Here is a 21,262-nt window from a genome sequence, read left to right as displayed (position 1 = left end):
ACACTGTGTGCAACATAGCCAGCAGATAACACCAGTCAGCCTCCTCCCACTTTAATCTCCCCATCGTCCATCAATCCCCCGCTCTATCCTCCCACCCCTCCACCTTAAAGCTATTCATTCCTTTTCATCAATCTGGCATCATTGCGTTTTTTTTGACGTACATTTGTAAGAAAATCCGTTATTGACGTGCAGCCTGCTATGTAGATTGTATAAATATAAAAACTGAAGCAGAAAAATTGAGGCCGTTGCTTTCTTGCGAGATTTAAAAAAAAAAAGAGAGAGAGAGAACTTTAGAAGCCGACTGATGTTTTAATGCTAAATGTTTGCCATAAGTTGAAATTCATCTGCTACTTTGTGAACTCTCTCACACGCACGCACAGACACGCACGCACCAAAACACACCTCCGGCGATCAGTGTATGGTCCTAATGAAGCGAGAAGAGGAGAGGCAGCTGCATAACTGGAGTGTAAGGCCTAGAGGGAACTCACACACTTCAAGTCTTTTGTGTGTGTGTGTGTGTGTGTGTGTGTGTGTGTGTGTGTGTGTGTGTGTGTGTGTGTATTGGTGTGTGCAGACTATATAATATCTGAAACGCTTTTAATTTGGACTTTGGAACAGGCCTAATGATTGCATTTTCTTTTTTGCTTCTGTTTCTCTCTCCAGGTTGTGAGGGCCTGTTTCTATCGTCCTGTCATTCAGTGAGGCAGTGAGCTCACGGTGGATACAGCATGCATGTGTCGACATATCCCATGATGCACTCTGCCAATCCAGGCCTGCTCCTCCTTAGTTTCCTGTTCCTCGCGGATGCCGACTGTGAGTCTTTTTCAATATACTTATATTCTCAGCCACACGCACCTACTGACAGATGCAAAAAGGGAAACAGTCAAATTTATATGAACAGTAGATATCTTTTGAATACACATGCTGTGTATATACACAAGCGCACGCAGGGTCGGAATGACCTGATTTTCTCTTACAAACCACGTCACTCCTGATATCACATCCCTACTGTATGTGTGTGTGTGAGTGTGTCTGTTTATCTGTCTGTGTGCGAGAGTGTACGAGTGTGTGTTGGTGTTGCGGAGCAGGTTTGATATGAGGCCAGCTGTTTTTGTCCATCCCAGTATTACTTGGCATGGATACACAAACCACATATGGCATATCAGATAATTTCCCCACTGCTTGTGTGATTGTGTTCATACTGTGTGTGTGTGTGTGTGTGTGTGTGTGTGTGTGTGTGTGTGTGTGTGTGTGTGTGTGTGTGTGTGTGTGTGTGTGTGTGTGATCCCTGTGACTGGTCCGATGTATTTCTCAGTGTGAGTTTACATGCACATTAGCATTCTGGTTATGAGGCATATTCTGGTTTTAATTATGGCTGCAGCGACTGATTATTTTTTTTATTGATTAATCTGTGGATTATTTTTTGATTGATTGTTTGGTCTATAAATATCTGAAAAGAATAAAAAAAGGTCCATCACCATTTTTCATTTCTTGTTCTGTCCAAATGTCCTTTTTGAAAACAAAAGATATTCAGTTTAGTGTCATATAAGGCTAAGAAAAATGGAACTTGGAGGCTGGAAACATAACAGAATAGTTTAATTTCAAGTGACTTATGTGACTAATTGATTAATTGACTAGTTGTTTCAGCCTCAGTTTTCCTCATAGTTTGGATACAATGTTGACATGGAACATAAAGTTCATCTTTCTGTGTATGGATTTAATTTAAAAAGTTTATTTCTGCAATTTTCTTCTGTATTGATTGCCTTCATTCACTTTTGTGTCTGGCTTCTGGGCACATCTTATCACCCATTTTAATGGAAGACAGCAGTAACAAAGAAAAAAGAAAATCAGTTCATCATCAATTAAACCAATGCCAGACTTTGTGTTTTCATGATGTAAACCATTACTACATTGTTAATCATGTATTTTTTTATTTATTTTTGTGGCTAACTACCACATGACTCAAGATGACACATCATAGCAGATGATGTTCAGAAACTTGAATACATTGTTTACATGCAAAATGTTCTTTTGTAACCGCACAGCTACCACATTCAGCTTTCTCAAAGCCTATATAAGAGCTTATCCAGATGTGATTTTTCGAAAACCTGATCATTACTGGGATGGATAAACATACTTAGCAAGACTGTCTGTCTGTGTAAGATAAAGTCTTGGCTAGGCATGACTTCTTTATCAATTTGTCAAGTTGACGATTAGCAGTGAGGCTTTGAGACTCATAACAGTGGTGATGAAACTGCCTGATTTGGGCTGAGACTTAAGATAAAAGATATGAAGACAGAAGGGGGTGTGTGGGAGGACTAAGAGATGGGATGGACTGAAAGGGAATAATGAAAGAGAAAGAGGAGGTGGTCATTCAAGCTTATCATGCAGTCTGTTAAACATCTGGGAGTTAGAGACATCAGTGATACTTGTGTCTTGCAGAATTTTGATTTGCATATTTGTTTTAAAAACCCTTGTTCCATAAATGTAAATAAGTTATGGTAAAAAAAAACAAAAAACGTGCAGCATGTACAGCAGAGTCTGTTGTTGGAAGGAAAATGCAGCGTAGCTCCAAGCCTGTGGTTGTACGATGCTGAACATATAACAACGGAACCCTGTAACACACACACACACACACACACACACACACACACACACACACACACACACAGTGTATGAGCACACAAGTATAGGCTTGAGGCAGCCATTCCCATCCTGCAGTGTTTTAAAAGTACACTGTAACACAGAGCCCTGTAAAAGCACACACATCCACAAACCACTCTTGTTTTCCTTTCAGCCTCCTGCCCTCTTGTCCCCTGTGTAAGTTCCAGGGTCAGCCAGTAAAGGCCCAGTCATCCATCAAAACGATGATGCTCCCAGCTTTCCTCTATGACGGCTGGGGAGGAGCACAGATGCAACAAGGGTGGAAAATTCATACTTTATCTCCTCTGTCTATATTTTTCTTTTTCTCCTGCCCTCGTCTCATTCGCTGTGACTTTTTCCATTGCTCTTTTCCTGCTCACTCTCTGCCTCTTCTTGGCACATCCATATAATCTGGTGAGAAAGGAGGGACAGTGGGCTTGGGGGGGGAAAGGGAGGAAAGGCTGTTCTTTTCTCTTTTTATCTCATTGTGTATGACGTACAGTGCCTCTTTTAATATCAACAGTGGGGACTCAGAGAGTTGAACGTTGAGAATTCAAGCAGAGGCTGCTGGGACACTGACATCTTTGGTGCTTGTCTCGTGCCTGCATGTTTTGAAATGTTAAACACACTCTGAAATATTTCTTTCATTTGTGGTTATCTTCACCAAATGAGTGTAATACATTTAAAGCTTAATAGGGTTTGTATAAAATAGATGGGCCACCCCTCTATGCCTGGACAGTGGCATCATTTTTGTTATCAAACTTTAGAAACACCATCTACACAGATGCTCAGTTACACCCATATACACACAACTGGACTCAGGGTATTAAGATGCAATCAGATGGAACAGCATCCCATGTGCATACAGTAGTTGGAAACCTTGCATGACATAGCACCATATGTGCATTCTGCACACAACCGCTGGTGTAACAATGCAAGCAGCGAGTTGAGCTTTGCGTGTGTTAATGGTTCTTTTTTAAATTCACATCTCCCTCTTTTTTCTCTCTCTCTCTTTCCCTCGCTCTCTCTCTCTCACTCTCTCTCGCCACCATTTTTGTTTCTCAGTGTATTTGTGTGCGCGTGCGTGCATATGACATCTATCTGGTGGATTAAGAGTAATGCCCTGATCCTATCGCAAACTAGGCCACTGCTCCATGTACGCAGTGAGATGCCCCGTGTGAGAAACTGCATCCCTCTGCATGTCATTCAGGGCGACGACAGGAAACAATGCAAAAACAGGGTTTCTTTCTGCTGACCCACGTTTCCCCCAAAACCAACAAGCTGTCGTCCTTCCCTTTGCACCTTGGATGTAACAATAAGAAATTCCAGCTGAAATAAACCTGGTTTAGGATTCTGCCTAGGGAGGCTCTTGGTAATGTGAAACTCTTTAGCTTTAGTTTACATGACATCATGTATGTGTTTGTAAAATAATTTCCAGTTTCTTTTTTATCCACAAAGCTTGATATAAAAAAAACGACAGGGGCACCAATAAAAACTCTTCTCCTGGGTTACTGAAAATACTACATTTTCATACATATTAGGCCTGAGTAAAACACAGAACTTGCTCATGTGCTGACTGATTAACCTGTCAACATTTGACCATATTGCCAGCACTCGCATGGCCTCAAGGTTGACTGGAATCTGAAAGGTGGGTTAGGTCAGTCTCCCATAATGCAACGCTATATTTTGCCTACTTTGGGAGCCCTTGAGCGAGGCATTGCACACCAAGTGCTTAGGGAAGAGCCTTCTTTGGTTACCGGCAAGTATTTCATTCAGCTTTCCCTCAGGTTCTGAGTTCAAGGGTCTAAGTTGCTATAAAAAGCAGTGTGTTCTACCACAACACAGGTCAGCCTCGTTTTTGGGGGGATGTGTGGGAGGTTGTGAATTAGCTTTTTCATTTCCAAAAAAACCTAATTTCACTATAGTTTTGTTGAAATGTGCAATGAACCCAGTAACAAGCCTCACACATGCACACAAAGCTACACATAAAGTATGACATCTTTTTCGTATTTGATGCATTTGATATACTTTGAATAGATTCCATACTTTCTAAGGATACAGTAGATGGTGTAGTATGCTCTACAGATTCTCAGGCAAATTTGGTATGTGTGATTTTGGGATATACACATTAAACTCCAGCGAGTGAACAGAAGAAGGCAGAGAAGCTGTAATACATTACATGTTTATCGTATCTGTGAGTTTAAGTCTGTCAGTGAGGGTTTGTATTTAGTGGCGCAAGCATATGTGAGTCCATGTGAGTATGTTTGTAGTTGTCTGTTTTATATGTTTATGTATGCAAGCATGTGTAGTGCTTAGAGTAGACAAGAGATTAGATTGCGATAAGTATCTAGTTTCGTGCGAGCTTCATGGCTCCTTGTTGCTGATGGATGAGGATTGCAGGATTCACTGGCATGAGATGAAGGCGATGTCACAGAGGTTAAAGGTTTCGGCCCTGGGGATTAGTTAAGGGTGTGTAGCAGAATCAAGCAGTTATTTTCTTAGACCGATTGTGTTTCTTTTTCTGTGATTGATTAGTATTGCCTGACTTACTGAAATTGCAAAGAAAAGGCAATATCTGGGTTGACATTATAGCCCATAACCACTGTACAAAATGTCAAAATGTCAACATCTGCTCTTGGCAGTTTAGACCATGATAGAGGCACTGGGTGATCTCTCATGTGGACTGGGAAGTGATTATCAAATGACCAAAAGGCCTCCAGTGTTATATTGGTCAGTGTGTTGGTCAAGTCTCAGGAGATCATTTTGGTATTTTTATTCTATCAAAAACTGTTTATCCTGACAGCTTTTACATGTCTGGACCACAATTAACAGATACTTACTCACTTACTATATTTAGTCATGTCATGTCCAGAGGAATACTTCAACATTTTGGGAAATATGCTTATTCGTCCCAGCCATCTGCCACAGAGTGTTTTTACACTATATATTACTTCTAATATAAGGATTAAACAAATGAGATATAACATGTGTGCTTTAGAGCTACAGGAGAAGACCTAAAGACAATATGGCAATGTTAAGACTGCAAGCCTTAGAGCTCAAGTTTGATTTATTTCTCAGATCCTTTGATTTTGTTTGTTTGGCTATTTACGTTTGTTGTTAAATATGGCCTATATCAGTTTCCAGTGTGAAGAGTTCACAGTCCTGAAGTGACCCCGCATGATGAATGTTGATCTCACATGTCAAGGTCACATTGCAAAAAGAAATCAGGCCTTCATCTGATTTGGACCACATATTAAAGTGGCCAGAATCAGAAATGAATAGTCTATTTTTACCCTGATGGTGTACAGCTTTTATTTAAAAAAAAAGGAGTGGGCAGAGGATTAAATTTTCAGGGTCCAGCCAGGAAATGTCATCAAATTTCATGCTGAAAAAAAATTAATTACAATTTTTGTCTGCTAATAAACTGCTCATTCTTTATCCTTAAGACATTGGGAGGGTTAACATGGTTAGACGGTGTTTTATTTAGACTAGGAGAAAGGAAATCTGCTGTGACACAACAGAAAAGTCGAGAGTGATGTTGAGTAATGCATACAAGAAATAAGCATAACTCTAATAGCACTGAAATTGTCCTTTAATTTCCTTATTCTTAATTAATAGGCCCACTTATCAACAAAACTAATTTCAGTCATTATCTTAATAATTCATGCTTTATTTTCTGAAATAATTTGTTGTATTGTATTAAAATTCAGCTCTAGTGATGAATGATGCTCATCCGGAATATGACATAAAAAAATAAAAAGCCTAATTTTAATGCTTGACGACCTCTTTCCATCAACTCCAGTCTCAAATATCTCTCCATAGAAGGTGACAGAAATGGGTCACATCACAAACATTTTCAGAAGTCATATACACACAAAATTAAAACGCCAATCACAGTTAGGATATGTTATAATTTTAACTGTTTAGTGCCAGTTCTGGCTTTAGGAGTAGCCTACTGTTAATATTCTGGATATAAGGCACACAATATACCCTCAATTGTAGTACAGTGACCCTTTGGACTCAATAACTTCTCTATTGTAATCTATTAAAGTCAATCCGGACAGACTCAGAGAAGTCCACATTGACGAGAAAGGGAATGAAGCAGTTCTGCTGCTGAAGCGTCTCACTGTGCTGCGTCGCAGGCACACAGCAGTGAGGCTATTAGCAGCTAGCATAGCTGTGCGCCCATCCAGGAGTAACAGGATGTGACCAGCGTTAGCTCAGCGTTAGCTTAGCAGGTGCACCCGTCTGTGAAGAGGCCCAGATAGCATCATCTTAGCTCTAACTTAGCTGAGCAGTGGTCCGTGAGTAATGCGCTGAGAAAACCCTCTGTTCATCTTCATGGGAAGCCAGCTCTGACCCAGTAAAGTTGTGTACCCAGTGGGTATCCCATGTGATTCTAATGACCTGTGTATAAAAGAAGACCCTATTTGATTAATTCCTCCCCTTGTGTTTCTAACAAATTAACCCTGATTAACTCGGCACTAGCCAGACCCTAGGGCAGCTATGGTGGGTAAGTGGCATGCTAATTGGACATGCATGGCTATTGGCAGTAGAAGTGCATTTTATCCTTTGTTACTGCATCACAATATTGTTTAAAGGGATGCTTGGTGATGTCAGCTTGAAGTCGTTAAAAAAAACTGCAAATATATATGCATAAATGGAGTGACAAAGTGCAAGTCACAAGCACGCAATTTTATATGAGAAGATAACAGTGTGTGAAATAAATAATCTAATACTCCAGATTGGGTTGCGACAGTGTTCAGATAGATGGACACTCTGTGAAACTTAAATAACATGTTATCTTTAATGTGAAGTTACATCAAAAGTTATGGCACTTAATTGTGTATAATTAAATTTTCTTTGTTGAATTGACCCGTTTTACCAAATGTTTTCCAATTATCACTTCTGTGTGTTGCAGAAGGATGATAGCTGTCTCTCTATGTTTATTGGCCCCAGCAATCCAATTGCATTTCCAGGACGAAAGCAAGCAGCTGATCATTTGCTCTTAATATGTCGGTTTGATGTTAATGTGTTTTAAGTTATGGTTCTGGCCAGCTGCCCACCCACTCTTGAGGCTGACTATCATGGCCCTGGCTCAGGCCCCGATATTGGCCTCGTTCCTCAACTTGTCTGACAAGCCTGCCTCAGTTCTCATTTGGAGAGTCATCAGCTAACCGCCCACCACCACATACAGCACTATGCAGCTGGATCTTTCCCTGGCAAGGACTGTAAATTGCTCATTACATGCCTAACTGTCGACATGAGCTCACACACAAACATACACCTGGAAGTGTGAGGTGCAGGCACAGATACTTGGCAAGTTGTTCCAACACCCAGGGCAGCCTTTTCAGATGTGATCAAAACTTTCAACAAACAGACATGAATACTCACAAAAGCTATTCCTGCTCACGACCACATGTCCACAAAGACTTAGAAACACCCAGTATCATCTATGAACGTGTCCAAAGGGGATGCACCTGAGATCTCTCTGCTCAGGAAGTTCAATAACAATTTATCCTCTTCCTCCTCTGAGGGATGATCCATTATTCAACCTGCAAGCAGAAATCATTCAGCTCAAACACTGACACACACACACACACACACACACACACAGGATTAGCAACTGCTAACGTCGAAGTTTCCTAATCTGCTCCTTTTAACTCACACCATACTAAAGCATTCTATATTCTTATCTGTGGTTTTTTTTTTTACTTTCTTGGTAATCCACCATCTTTTCCAATTTGTAACTTTGATTGCTGTAGTATCAGACAGAGTGGGTCCATTTCATGCTGCTGAGTCCATTGCTTTTTGTTGATTTGCTTTGTTTGGAAAGACCTGTCTGTTTTATGCTTTTTCGCATCAGATCAGCTAAGTGATTAAGGGCACCCAAGATGAGGCACGTAAATTGCAATATTTTGCAGAGTTTGGAAAAGATCTGTGAGAGTTTAGTTTTATCGTATGGATCCCTATGATAAAACATGTTTCACTTATTGTGAGTTGCTAAACAACACATATTTTGAGCGTAATAAAAAAGTATTTGAGCTCCTTATTTATCAGACTTTTAAAGCTCAAAATGTGGATCTTTTGTGGTTAGTTCCATCTGTTTTTCCTCCCAAATATGTACTTTCAATTCTTAAATTTATACAATTTCCCAATCTTAATACACTATATTCGTAAATCATACTCCCTGAAGGTTTATGCCAGCATCTGTTCTTACAAACTCGATCTTTCTCGCTGTGTCCCTCTAGGTTAAGACAACATCTGCCAGCCTGTGTCCCTGTAGTCTCCTACATAGTGTCATTAGCTTCATTTAGTCTTGTTGTTTGGCTTTTCTGCTACTCCAGTGAACCTCCATCACCCCATTACGAGGTTCACTTAAGGATAGCAGCGCCTGCCATCAGTCCATTTTTACCTGTATATCAGATGACATATTAGCAATGTATGTATGTATGAAAGAGTCAAAACTAATGATGTGGTAACATTTTTATTTTAAGAAGAGGATCTTTAACCCTGAAAATCAAAGTTCATGACACGTCTTCAGCCATGACTCGAAAGTGGTCCGGAGAGGGGAGCTGACTTTGTAATCCCTGCCATCTGTTGAGTAGATCAGATTCCACTGTATGGCGACCCATATGTAGGCCACCCTCCACCCCCCCCCCCCCACACACACACACACACACACACACACACACACACCAAGAGGGGGAAGATTGGCACTGTCTAATTCCATCTAAATCTCTCTCCGCGGACCCGCTCAGTAGTTTCCCCTCACTTCCATCTTAGGTCATATTGAGGGAAAAGAGGAAGGCTGTGAGGAACGACATGAGCAAGCATCTAGGCCTGTGACTACTGCAGAGAACAAGTTCTTGTTTGAATATTTCAAGTCCATCTTCTTTTTTAATATTTATATCCTTGAAATAATAAACCTGCATATCAAACCTCCCCTCCCCTAAAAGTACTACAAATATTGAAGTTCCCTTTTGAGCTTAAGCCGGCACCCCGTTCCTTGACCCAGATGTCAATGCGTAATCCTACCAAAAAAACCCTGATGATCTTGGCAAAAGACAGAACTGTTGAGAGCAAGGAGGAGTAATGAGGACTGGAAAAGGAGGTGAACAGGATGGAGGATGGATTTGGGAGGCAAAGCAGTGGAGTGAGGGGAGGCAGAAGAGAATAAGGATGAGAGCCGATAAAGAGAGGGGAGGAGAGGAATAAGGGAGAAGAGGAATTGCAAGAGCTGAGTTGGGAGAAGTGTGGAGCATACGGTTGCTCTCTCCCCCCCCTCCTCATTAAGTCAGTCAATGTGACAGGAAGACTTATGTAACACCCCAGAGATGGAGGGAGGAGATGGAGAAAGAGTAACAAGGAGGAGGATGAAAGAGGGAGCAAGGAGAGCAGCTGTGAAGGGAGGGGGGAGAAGTGATGCAAAGAAAGAGGAACGAGTAGAGAGATAAGGGGGCCAAATATGAGAAATAGTGAACATAAGACAATTAAACGTGAGATATATGAAGAGAGGGATCGGGGCTAGAAAGATGAAGAGAAGGGGGAAAGATAAAAAAGGAATTGAAAGATCTACCGTGCCTTTTAGTATGGCTCTGCTGGCTTTACACTTTTCATTTGTTTTGTGGGGGAGAGATTAGCAAGAGGATTAAGAGAACGATTCTCCCGCTCCTCATTCTTTCTGTTTCCATCTCTCTCTTTCGCTCTCTCTTTCCAATGGGCATACACACATTTGCTCACTCACTCATCACACACACGTACAGTATAATGACATGCATGCAGAAACTGTGCGCATGCAATGATGCACTTTACATATCACAGCCATTATTTTTATTCGTAAGTGATTCTGTTAATCTGCCTGTGATTTAACGATAAGTTAGGTTCGTAAAGTGTTGTATAGTGAAAAATGACCATCATAGTTTCCCAAGTACCCAACAGAACATCTTCAGATAGCTTGTTTTGTTCAGTCCATGGTCGCAAAGTCCAAAATATTTAATTTACAATAAAGAAAATCTGCAAATTCTCAAACCGTTTTAATAGATTGTTTATCAGAACTGCTGTCAGTAATTGTCAATCAGCTAAAGCACGCTCTCACATACATATATATGTGCACAGTTTACATGCGTGTATACATAACGTACGTAAACAGGCATATGCAAGGATGAAAGTAAGCAAAGAAATGCACACACACACACACACACACACACACACACACACACACACACACACACACACACACACTGTTCTATTCAGTCGTTGAGGTAGATTTGGCCGTGAGCCAGTGAGGTGTAGAGGTGATTGGGCAGCTTGGGGCTCTCAGACCATGTTTGCTAGTACATCTGGCTCGTTCTCTCTTGCTCTCACTTTCTTTATCTCACCCTCTCTGTCTCTCTCCCTCTCTCTCCTGTATCCACCTCCTGTGCCCATCTTCCTCTCTCCCTCCACTTATGCTGTTCATGCTTTCTCTTCCTTGCCCATTCTGCTTTCCATCTGTCTCTCTCACTCGTTCCCTTTATCTCACTCGCTCTTCTGTTCAGCTATCCCCTCTCTTTCAACACACACACACTCTCTCTCTCTGTCTCTCTTTTTCTCTCCTTCTCTGAAAAGCTTAGCTTTTCTCCCTCTCTCCCTCCCTCCTTTTAAACAGCAAAAAGCAATTTCTCTCCCTTTGTCAGGGCGGTTGGCGGTAAGCCCTTAAGTAGGGATTTTCTGGTTTGGCTGGAATGCCATTAGGCGAGCTGGCAGTGACGTGCCGTGACTGACGTGCCGAATCTTTTTGATGTCGTGATGTCACAATCCAGCGGAGGCTGTGGTTATGATATTGTTGGCGTCCCCGGAATGAGGGGCTTTAGTGGTCATGTCAGGAGTAAGTCTTCATAAATCCTTTATGGCACAGAAATATTAAGCTTCTTTGGTGGTACAGGGACAGAGGGAAAAACATAGTGGAACGCACACACGTGTACTGAAAAAAAGCCGCGCTCACAGACACAAAGCCACCCACATGCACGACTACACTGAAAGACAGATATAAGTGCATGTGTACTCCAAGAATTGGTTCACACTGTAACACACACACAAAACCAGGCATTGTTTAACAATGTTCTGATTCATTTTAATTTGGATTTGTGACACCATTCTTCTGACCGTTCAGGATTGTGCCTCCTCTTTTTCACTTAAACTGCACACACACACAAACACACACACACACACACACACACACACACACACACACACATCTGGAATTCCCCTTTCACACTCTGGTTTTAGTACAACAGAGGTCTCTCACTGTTACAGATGTGTGAATGACAGATAAACGTTGCTATTAAGTGGAGATCTGCCACTAAAGTGCATTTAGAAAAACACAATAACTCACTGAAAAAAATATATGAGTGAATGCTTATCAGTATAGTATAAATAGCAATATGAATGGTATTAAGAGCGTTTTATAACTGTCCATCAAAACATCTCAAGTACTTAATGACATGTACACACACATAAAGCCACATTTGGAATTTGAACTTGTATTAACTTTTGGATACATCTTTCCATACAGCACCCCCCAGATTTACACGAACCCCAGAAGACCAAACAGGAGTCCAGGGGGGAGTGGCCTCCTTCGTGTGCCAGGCCACGGGGGATCCACAGCCCAAGATTGTCTGGAACAAGAAAGGCAAAAAAGTCAGCAACCAGAGATTTGAGGTATGATGCTGAGATACTAATGAAGGAAGTGTGGCTGTGTCTTTTTTTATGATAGCACTGATTTCTTCTCATGTTGAAATGCTGTAAACTCAAATGGGAATGGGTTAGCATCCCACAAGCAGAGCCACAGCAGAGGTTTATTGGCTGTGTGGACCAGCTGTGTAAACCAGTGGTTTCTGAAAAAAAACAGGATGACTGTTGTCATTGGTGTCGGTTATTGTTGTTTTCCTGTTATTATTTTCTTTATTTACTTTCTCACAGCAGACATTTTTGACTTGTCAACACAGGTGTTACACATAATAATAATAATAATAACAGCTGTAGAGCTGTCACAGCTAGTGCATTAATGATTGGTCTATCAACAGAAAATGAATTAATTTAATTAAATTAATAATTTCTATCGTATGTGGTAGTAAAGATCTTTGGGACTGTTGGTGAAACAAACAAGACATTTAAAGACCAAGACACTTTGGGTTCTTGGTAATGTTTAACAGTTTTCTGACATTTTATACCTAAACAATTAATCAGTTAATTGAGAAAATAATATTTGAAGCTTTAAATGGCTGGCTTACATTTAGCCAGTTTCAGAGCTCTTGCTGTTGATGAGTCACTCAAATTGCCTTAATGGACCAGAGCCATCATTAATGGTGTTAGATACAGCTGTGCTTTTCCCTTGATGAGTGCCCACTGTGAGAAAGGTATATTGTTGGTACTGTATTTATTGGAATAAAAGCTGACATTTATTATTTCTTTTATTAGGTTTATTTGACAGGGACTACATATAGTAAACACACATTTCAATACTTGAGATTTGATGCATTATACGGAGATATAGCTAAAAGCTATTTTTCAACCCCAGTCCACGGGGACAGTCAGTAATGACTGCTGTGTTTTGTTTTAAGGGGTTCATCAATATATAAAATAGACAGCTTTATTCTTAGAATACATGGACACCATCTATTGCCAGTTTGTATATAAAATACAGTAGAAGATTAGATCAGTTTACCTGCTTCTCTTCATTTGTACTCCTACTGCTCCACCTCTTTCATATGTCAGATGATGCCTTGGGCTACAGTATATGAAATTTTTATATGATCACCCTTATTAGTTTCCTGAAGGCTCTAACCTTTGATTTATTTCCCCACCTCACACGTCACTCTTAGATGAAGATGTTGAACCAGCCTCTCTCCTCTGCTTTCAGTGTCACCCTGAGCTCAGGGTGCTTTTCCACTTTAATAAGTCGAGTTTCCTCCCAGCTTTAAGTTCATCTTGCTGTCTTCCTATTTGTGATTAAATCACTCGGGGAGATATTTTATTTTTAATCCACCGTATATAAACTCAGACTACTCTCTGTATATTTCTCTTTTCTGTCCTATCGGTCAGGAGTTGTTGTGGGATTTCGTTTTATTGGATTTCACCGGAAACCTTCTCAGAATTTAGAATCCAGATCTATTACATGCATGTATTAAGCTTATGCAAGAGTATTTGAAATGTACAATCCAATATTTCTGAAAAATCTGAAGTTGTTACATATCCTTAATATGAAAAGGACATGAGAGATAATGATGACAATAGTAATTGTACCTGTCCCTTCTCTCCATCTTTAAATGCAGACAAAAGTTACAGTGGACTCCTCGTGATTGATCCTAAACTCTCCATGCTCTGTCCCCTCCGGGTCCCTCAATAAATTACAAAAACTACAAAAAGGCCTTTTAAAAAAGATTTGTCTCTGAAAATGACTGTTTATCATTGGGCTGCAAACAATGTTGAAGGTAAAATTAAAACCAAACAGCAACACCAGTCAGGGTCCAGTGCTTCAGCTGAACATTTAAACAAGCCTACCGCTACTGTATCTGTAGCACAGTGCAATATCTTAAAGCTTGATGAATTTAGATTTCTATTTAAACAGTAACTGATTTTTTGGCCACTTGGGAGTTAGGTGTAAACTCAACACTGACCTATGATTATCTTATAACTGAAAAAGTTGTCTGTGTAAGCATCCAGCAGACACAGAGCAACATCAGCTTTCTTTTGAAGCTGTGTTTGTGCACACCAGATTAATATACGTTCAATATTCGGTCTCTTTTAGCTCTATCTTTGGTCTACACCTATAAAATATCTGGCTCTTTAGCTGCTGAATGCTCCACTGTCATCAACTGCAGTGTGTACAGTGCATTTTTAGAGCTTTTAAATTTATAAAAAAACTGCTGTGGCCACAAATGCTGATGATGAGTGTGACTAAAAACAGAGAAGTTCCAGGCAGTAAAACCAAAACAGTGAGCTAGAAGATGTTATAAAGCTCCACAGAGCTGAGGGGGGGACTGCAATTGGGTTCTTCACTACAAGTGACACTTTACATATTTTTGATCAAAGCCGCTTTAACATCATTCCCCTGCAACAGGTAATAGAATTTGACGACGGGTCCGGCTCGGTCCTGAGGATCCAGCCACTGAGGACCCCGAGAGACGAGGCTATTTACGAATGTCACGCCTCCAACTCTGCAGGAGAGATCACTGCCTCCACTAGACTAAGTGTGCTACGAGGTAAGTGTGAACTCTCATGTTTCTATTCATCTCTCCAATAATTGCTTTTTAATTTTGTCTTAGTTTTTTTTTTAAAATAAAGTCTTCATACATAAATGTGTGTTCTGTGTATCACCTGAATGTGACGGTAACTGAGAAAGCAAACACACATTATTGTTTCTTATGTAAGAACACACCTGTAATTTAATGTTTGCATCCAGAAGCTATACTGTATATACAGGTATAGCTAAGTTAATTTAACATAGACTGACCTCCTCATAAAATTCTGATGGTAAGGTAGAAGGTCTTTAGTTTAAGCTCATAACTGTAGGTGGGGATGTTAGGACTGGCTAAGGTATAATCAAGCTAAAATCGAGTTTTACACATCGTTGAGTTAAATGTGATCTTTGTTTTGATCGATGACCTTGTAACTTAAAAACTGTTTATGCAGAAGAATTTGAGACTTGGAGGTATGTGTCATCGGATGTAGGTTTATATGAAAGTATAAGCCTGGGTTCACTGCGGTAGACGGTTTTGTTAGTGTTAGCATGAGTCCATTAATGCAGATAGTGATGTTACTGTTAGTGGAGTCCATTAGGAGAACATTATGTACCGGTAGTTTGAAGCTCAAGAGTGTCTTAGTGAGTGAAGCTGCTCGAGTGTGGATAATCACATCGCCTGCCTTTACAGTACATGCTCATGGGGAAAGGACGTGCAGCCTATTGTTCTACCATCTCATCTCTCTCTCTCTTTGCCTCTCTCTTGTGTCTCTCTGAGGTACTAACAGTCTGCAGTTCTTCTCGTCTGTCTGTGTTTTTTTCATCTCCCCAAGTTCACTCCCTTGTACTTTCTCTCAGTCTTTTTATACACTTTCCTCCTTTTCTCTCCTTCTCTCTCTCTCTATGTCTCTCCATACACTCTTAGGTCCACTACACAGCAACCTCTAAATTATTCACACCAGAACACTCTTTGCATCTTCTGTGCTGTTCCGCTCCATCCACCCAGAATTTTTCCCATCTCACATGGTTGTCTTTGTTCATATGTGTGTGTGTGTGTGTGTGTTCCTGTGTGAGTGCATGCAGGCATGCTCAGTTGCGCGTGTACATCTGTATGCTCTTGCTTATGTGTCTCTGCATCTATTTTTGATTTTTTCTGCCTCCCTTGATGGAAGCTATCTGCTCGTGTCTAATCTTTAGTTTTATCAAGAACATAACCACTCATGCATGCACACACAGGGGCAAACACACTCTCACACACACACACACAAATGTATCCTCAATCTACGACAGTCAGTCTTTATGTAGTGATTAGCCTCTTTCTACTCCTCTGAGGAGTCATTGTGTTGTGGATGAATAAGAGGCCACCTGGGAGCAGCTAATAGCCCCTGATAGACTGTCAGTCCAAATGTCAGTTACAAAGTACACACACACATGTGCATACCAACGCAAACACACACACACAGGTTCACCAAGACACACGCACACACACAGTCTTGTCAGTCATGTCTCCTTGTCTCCCCTGGCTCTGTAACGACACAGCTCCAGTGACTGACTGACTGACTAACTGTCTGACAGGAGGGATCCAGTGTTAAGGTCAGCCGGCTTAATTACTGAGGATTAAAACCAAGCTAATTGAAATCTTGGCTTCCAGTAAATGCCTGTGATTGGCAATGGCTGAAATAATAATGAACTTGAGAGCAATTATATGCTTTAGGATCCAGTGTATAGTCAGATACTGTATAATTCATGTTTTCGTAAAAGTTGAGCATGTGTCTGTTTGAATTCACCCGTATGAGTCTCAGACAAAGTACTTTGGTCCAAAAACTGAAGTCGTAAATTGGTTAGATGACGTTTGAACTTACATTTGCATGGGCAACTCTGTTATTCTACAACTTAGGTCTGCCACTAGAGTGCTTGCTAAGATGAAACTATCAAGTCTGATGGGGAAAGAAACACGAGTGGTCAGATGATCAGACAGGTTGTAAACAACCCAGCAGTTTAGTTTCTAGGCCACTTTGTCTGTAGGCAAAACTGAAAGTGAGTGCAGCAGCGATGTTGGTAGTCTAATTTTAAGATAAACTAATATACACAATTCTAAAATCTATTGCAACCCCGTGGTTAGGGGTACGTCACATTTTATCTACCTTCATATACTAACAATGTGGTTGTGACATAAGATTGTGCACAGTGCAAAACAACTTAGAATAAGGTGATGCAGAAACTAAACAAACTGGCCCCACAAAACCTTTAAAAAATGTACCGTGTAGGAATCAGAAAGTATTGCAGTAGTACGGGGCTGTTTTGCATTCGATTGCAATATATTACATAGGTGTTAATTTTATTTCATTTATCACTTACAGTGTTTATGCCCTGAGTTAGTTATGAATGACAGAAACAGGTTTGTTTGCAGGTGCAGATAGTACACTTGGGCCTCTGATACAGCAGCCAGCTCATGCTTTAGTTCCCATGATTGTAGGACCAGACTTGATTTGCACTCGTCCAGATTTGCAGATGACAAACCCAGTGAGCGATGTGTGTGGATTTCATTTTGGGTCTTATATAAAGAGGACAGTGTTCGCACAGCAGTTCCCATGATTGTGAGACCGGGCTTTTCTATGAGCTGTGAAATTATCTGGATCTCTCACAGTGGAAACGCTGGAGTGGGAGCACATCCAAATGAAACAGTGGTATGTGTGGAAGGCTCCGTCAACAAGGGAGTGTAGGGTTACGCATCTGGTCTGACCTCAGGGGGTTCTTAACTGTTCAGCAGCACGCGCATACACACACACACACACACACACACACACACACACACACACACACACACACACACACACACACACTAACACTAACACACACTCTGGAGCAGCTTTGTCCCAAACACACTTTGGTGTTACTTACACCTGTCCCCATGATGGATGGTGGAGAGCCGGTTATGTGCATGTGTTAATGCGTGTGTGCGTATGTGCATCAGCCTGTTCAATCAGCCCTCAAACACTTTCACTTGTATCCCTTCACACCTTGTCAGCTTTAAATTAAAGAAGCTTGTGTTTTGTTTTTGTCTGCACAAGAAGGCGTTTATATGTATGTGTGTGTGTGTGTGTGTGTGTGTGTGTGTGTGTGTGTGTATGTTCTCGCCTAGTATGTGCGCATACCTGTGCTTTAGGTTGCCTACGTTTGCAGGTTCTTGCACACGCCTCTACCGACACACATCTGCAACACAAGGGTTTTTTTTGCACGCATGAGTGGTTGTAGAAGAGGGGCAGAGAGAGATGTCTCAGAGAGTAGCATTCGAAATGTGCGTCCTCAATGTTCAGTGTCCCACCCCAGGTAGATGAAATAGAATGCATTATTCCTGCCTACGAGGGGCTGGCTTTGAAGTAAGCGTTTGCATAATGAAAGCGGAGAGAATCAGGATTGTTATGCTGTATGGGTCCCTTGTGCTCTCTCTCCCTTTCTGTCTGTCTTTCCCTTGCTCTCTCCCGTGTTCTCTCTCTCTGTTTTTCTTTCTGTCACCCTTTCTTTGTCTCACTGTATTCCATTCCTTGCTACTCTTTCTCTTTTTTTTTGCACTCTTGCCCTCTTTCACCACCCGCCCACACACAAGACACACTTGTACACACAAACACCTTCTCATCTTGTTCCCTTGGTTTATTATGTCCATGTTTCCATTTGTCGGGCGTTGTGATTGATTGAAACCGGAGCTGTTAAAAGGCCACACACGCACTCGCGAAGCTAGTGTCCCACGACCCGCCGGCTATGGTTCGATGGGCTAGTACCAGAATTAGCATCTCCTTGGCGAGGTTCAGCGCTAGGATTTCCCGTTAATGAGGCTCTGTGTGGTTGAGAGGGATAAAGTCACAAGGGATTCTGGGTAAAAAAATAAAAAAAAAATGGGGGGAAAATGAAAATAGACTGCCTTCTAGATCAAATACAACGCAAACACATGCAGGAACACACACTCCTTGCTCATCCGTCTTTTTTCACCATGCCTATCTTTATCCACTTTATTATGGATGACTCATGAATCTGACATTTTACCTCGCAGTTTTCAAAGTGCAGCCTTGAACAAAGTTAAGAATTTGTTTTTAAAAACGGATTTGCACTGAACCTTCTTGATTCCAAGGGTGAATACAGTATCTTTTCAGTTTGAGTTCAGGCGTCTTTGATCCCCAACCTCCTCCAAGCTTTGTCCCCTCCTCTCCCGTAAATCTCCCACTTTGGCTGAATGAAGTTGGCCTACTGCCTTTGATTTCCTTTATCGCAGTGGAATGACTCCTCATGTTTGATTTAATTGCCTCGGATGTCTATGAATTCACATGTGATTTGCCATCCCAAATGGGGTGCGAGTCCCAGTGGATGTGTCTTTATTGGACTTGCCAATTTGATTCATGCAAAGGGAGCGAGGGTTGCGTGCAATAGACTGAGCTGGACGAAAAGTATAGCTCAACTGCTACTGATTCCCAGCAGAATAGAGAGCATTTGATTTCCAATTGATTCTTATTCAAAGAGTGGTTGCTTAAAGCTTTAGTGAGATAGTTTGTCAGGTGAAATGAAATGTTACTTATTCTATTTGACCTCAGTATTGGATTCTTCAAAAATCTTGCCCCCAGGCTCGAGTCTGATGCGAAACATATTTTGACTCTAAATTGACTACAAATTTGACTTTTGCATTTGACCTGCCAGTTTTCCTTAAAACCTTTACCCATTGGACTCAATCTGCTTGGTGTCAATTCAGGGTTTACCTCTTCAAGTCTGAGGCATCATATTTTGTCTTATATTGAAACACAGTCTGTGTGCTTTATAGTGGGTATCAAATGCATGACTCAAAGGCAGACAAGATGAATTAATGGAATACATTTTGGGCCTTTCATTTGCTTTCTTGTACAAGAGTTAGCTACGAAATTGATACCACTCTCATACGTGGCTGCCACTTAGCTTAGCTTAGCATAGCAGGAAACAGGAGGAAACAGCTAACACCTCTAAAGCTCACAAATTAACACGTTATATCTCATTTTCTTTACACAAACCAAAGTGACGACAGTGTGAATGAATGAGTTGTAACAAGATACCCACAGTTACTGTAATAAAAAGAATATCTCCACCAAGCATGCATTGCATTCAACATAAAAGTATTCACTTAAATGAATGAGAGCTTTTACAAGGCTTTTATCACAGAGTTGGCTGAATACTAATTAGAAAATGGGGGGAAAAGAACTTTCCGCCTTGTTCTAATAAATTGAATTAAATGTCATTTGGTTTCTGCTGTTATATCAGTCACTGCTTGTTGAGCTTATTAAACTCACTGCTACACTGGAATATAGCCTTAATTTTCATTGGGGGGAAAAACACTATACAAGCCACCCAAAGCCAATCAAATAAGTATACAATTAACAAATGGTAACACTAATAATAATGCAAGTCATATTAACAACTGGTTTAAATCATGAGAAGGTGAAGTTGTTCAGACATTTTCATGTACCAGGCTTTGTGTAAAATTCCTCTGAGGATGAAGCTGAGGGGGTACTTCTGCAGTTACATACACTCTACTGTAACAGTGTCCACTTTTATATATTGAATAGTGTTTAAAAAACATCCCGTTTAAAATCAAATTAACACAGTTGAAACACAACAGGTGATATAGATGAAGGTGTATTGTATTGTATTGATTGGACCGTGGGGGGTACGTCAGACAAAAAAGGTTGGGAACCACCGCACTATGCTATCAATGTTAAGATGTGAGTATGGTCCACCTCTGTTTGACTTGTGTATTTGATTTTTCCAGAGGACCAGCTGCCCTCTGGGTTCCCCACCATAGACATGGGTCCCCAGCTGAAAGTGGTTGAGCGTTCTCGGACCGCCACCATGCTCTGTGCTGCTAGCGGCAACCCTGACCCAGAAATTACCTGGTTCAAGGATTTCCTGCCGGTCAACACGTCCAACAACAACGGACGAATCAAGCAGCTCCGCTCAGGTAACCAATCCTTTTATCCCTCCAATTCCTTCCCTCCCTCCTCAATCCCAGCTTTTATTTCCACCTGAAGGTTTCTTTCCCTCCCACTTTGCTTTTAGCCCTTTTTCAATATCCAGACCCTCTTATGCTCTCTCCCTGCCCCCACCCCCACCCAATTTTTTATTTTCTGTTCCTACAAAGTTTCTGTTATTCTTGCCCTCGTTCACCCCTTTTCTTATTGCTACTCCTCCTTCCGTGGTTACTGGCTGTGTTTCTCAGCTGCCCCTTCTCTGCTGCTGCTGTGGTATGAGTTGACTGTGTGTGCGGTTGCCAACTTTTCTAAACTCTTCAAGGCAAAAAATGAACTCCCAACTTTTCTTCGCTTTTCTCCAAACACTCGGAGGTCTTCCTGTGCAAACCATCATCACGAAGGGTTGAATTTT

At 41.1% G+C, this 21,262-nt stretch overlaps 1 protein-coding gene across 34 annotated transcripts in view; it reads left to right on the top strand.

Annotated features, from left to right (window-relative positions):
* Positions 1–21,262, top strand: part of ptprdb (protein tyrosine phosphatase receptor type Db) — a 145,344-nt gene that overhangs the window by 80,912 nt on the left and 43,170 nt on the right. For all 34 annotated transcript variants that reach the window (XM_051385252.1, XM_051385256.1, XM_051385239.1 and 31 more), the window contains 4 exons: positions 664–813; positions 12,200–12,345; positions 14,747–14,888; positions 20,652–20,840. In XM_051385252.1, coding sequence (XP_051241212.1) covers positions 729–813; positions 12,200–12,345; positions 14,747–14,888; positions 20,652–20,840 — 562 coding nt within the window. In that variant the 5' untranslated portion in view covers positions 664–728. The remainder of the gene's footprint in view (positions 1–663; positions 814–12,199; positions 12,346–14,746; positions 14,889–20,651; positions 20,841–21,262) is intronic.

This window comes from Dicentrarchus labrax, unplaced genomic scaffold (genome assembly GCF_905237075.1).
Source record: "Dicentrarchus labrax unplaced genomic scaffold, dlabrax2021, whole genome shotgun sequence".
In the NCBI taxonomy this organism is placed as follows: Eukaryota; Metazoa; Chordata; class Actinopteri; family Moronidae; genus Dicentrarchus; species Dicentrarchus labrax.
This window is presented reverse-complemented; position numbering and strand designations above follow the sequence as displayed.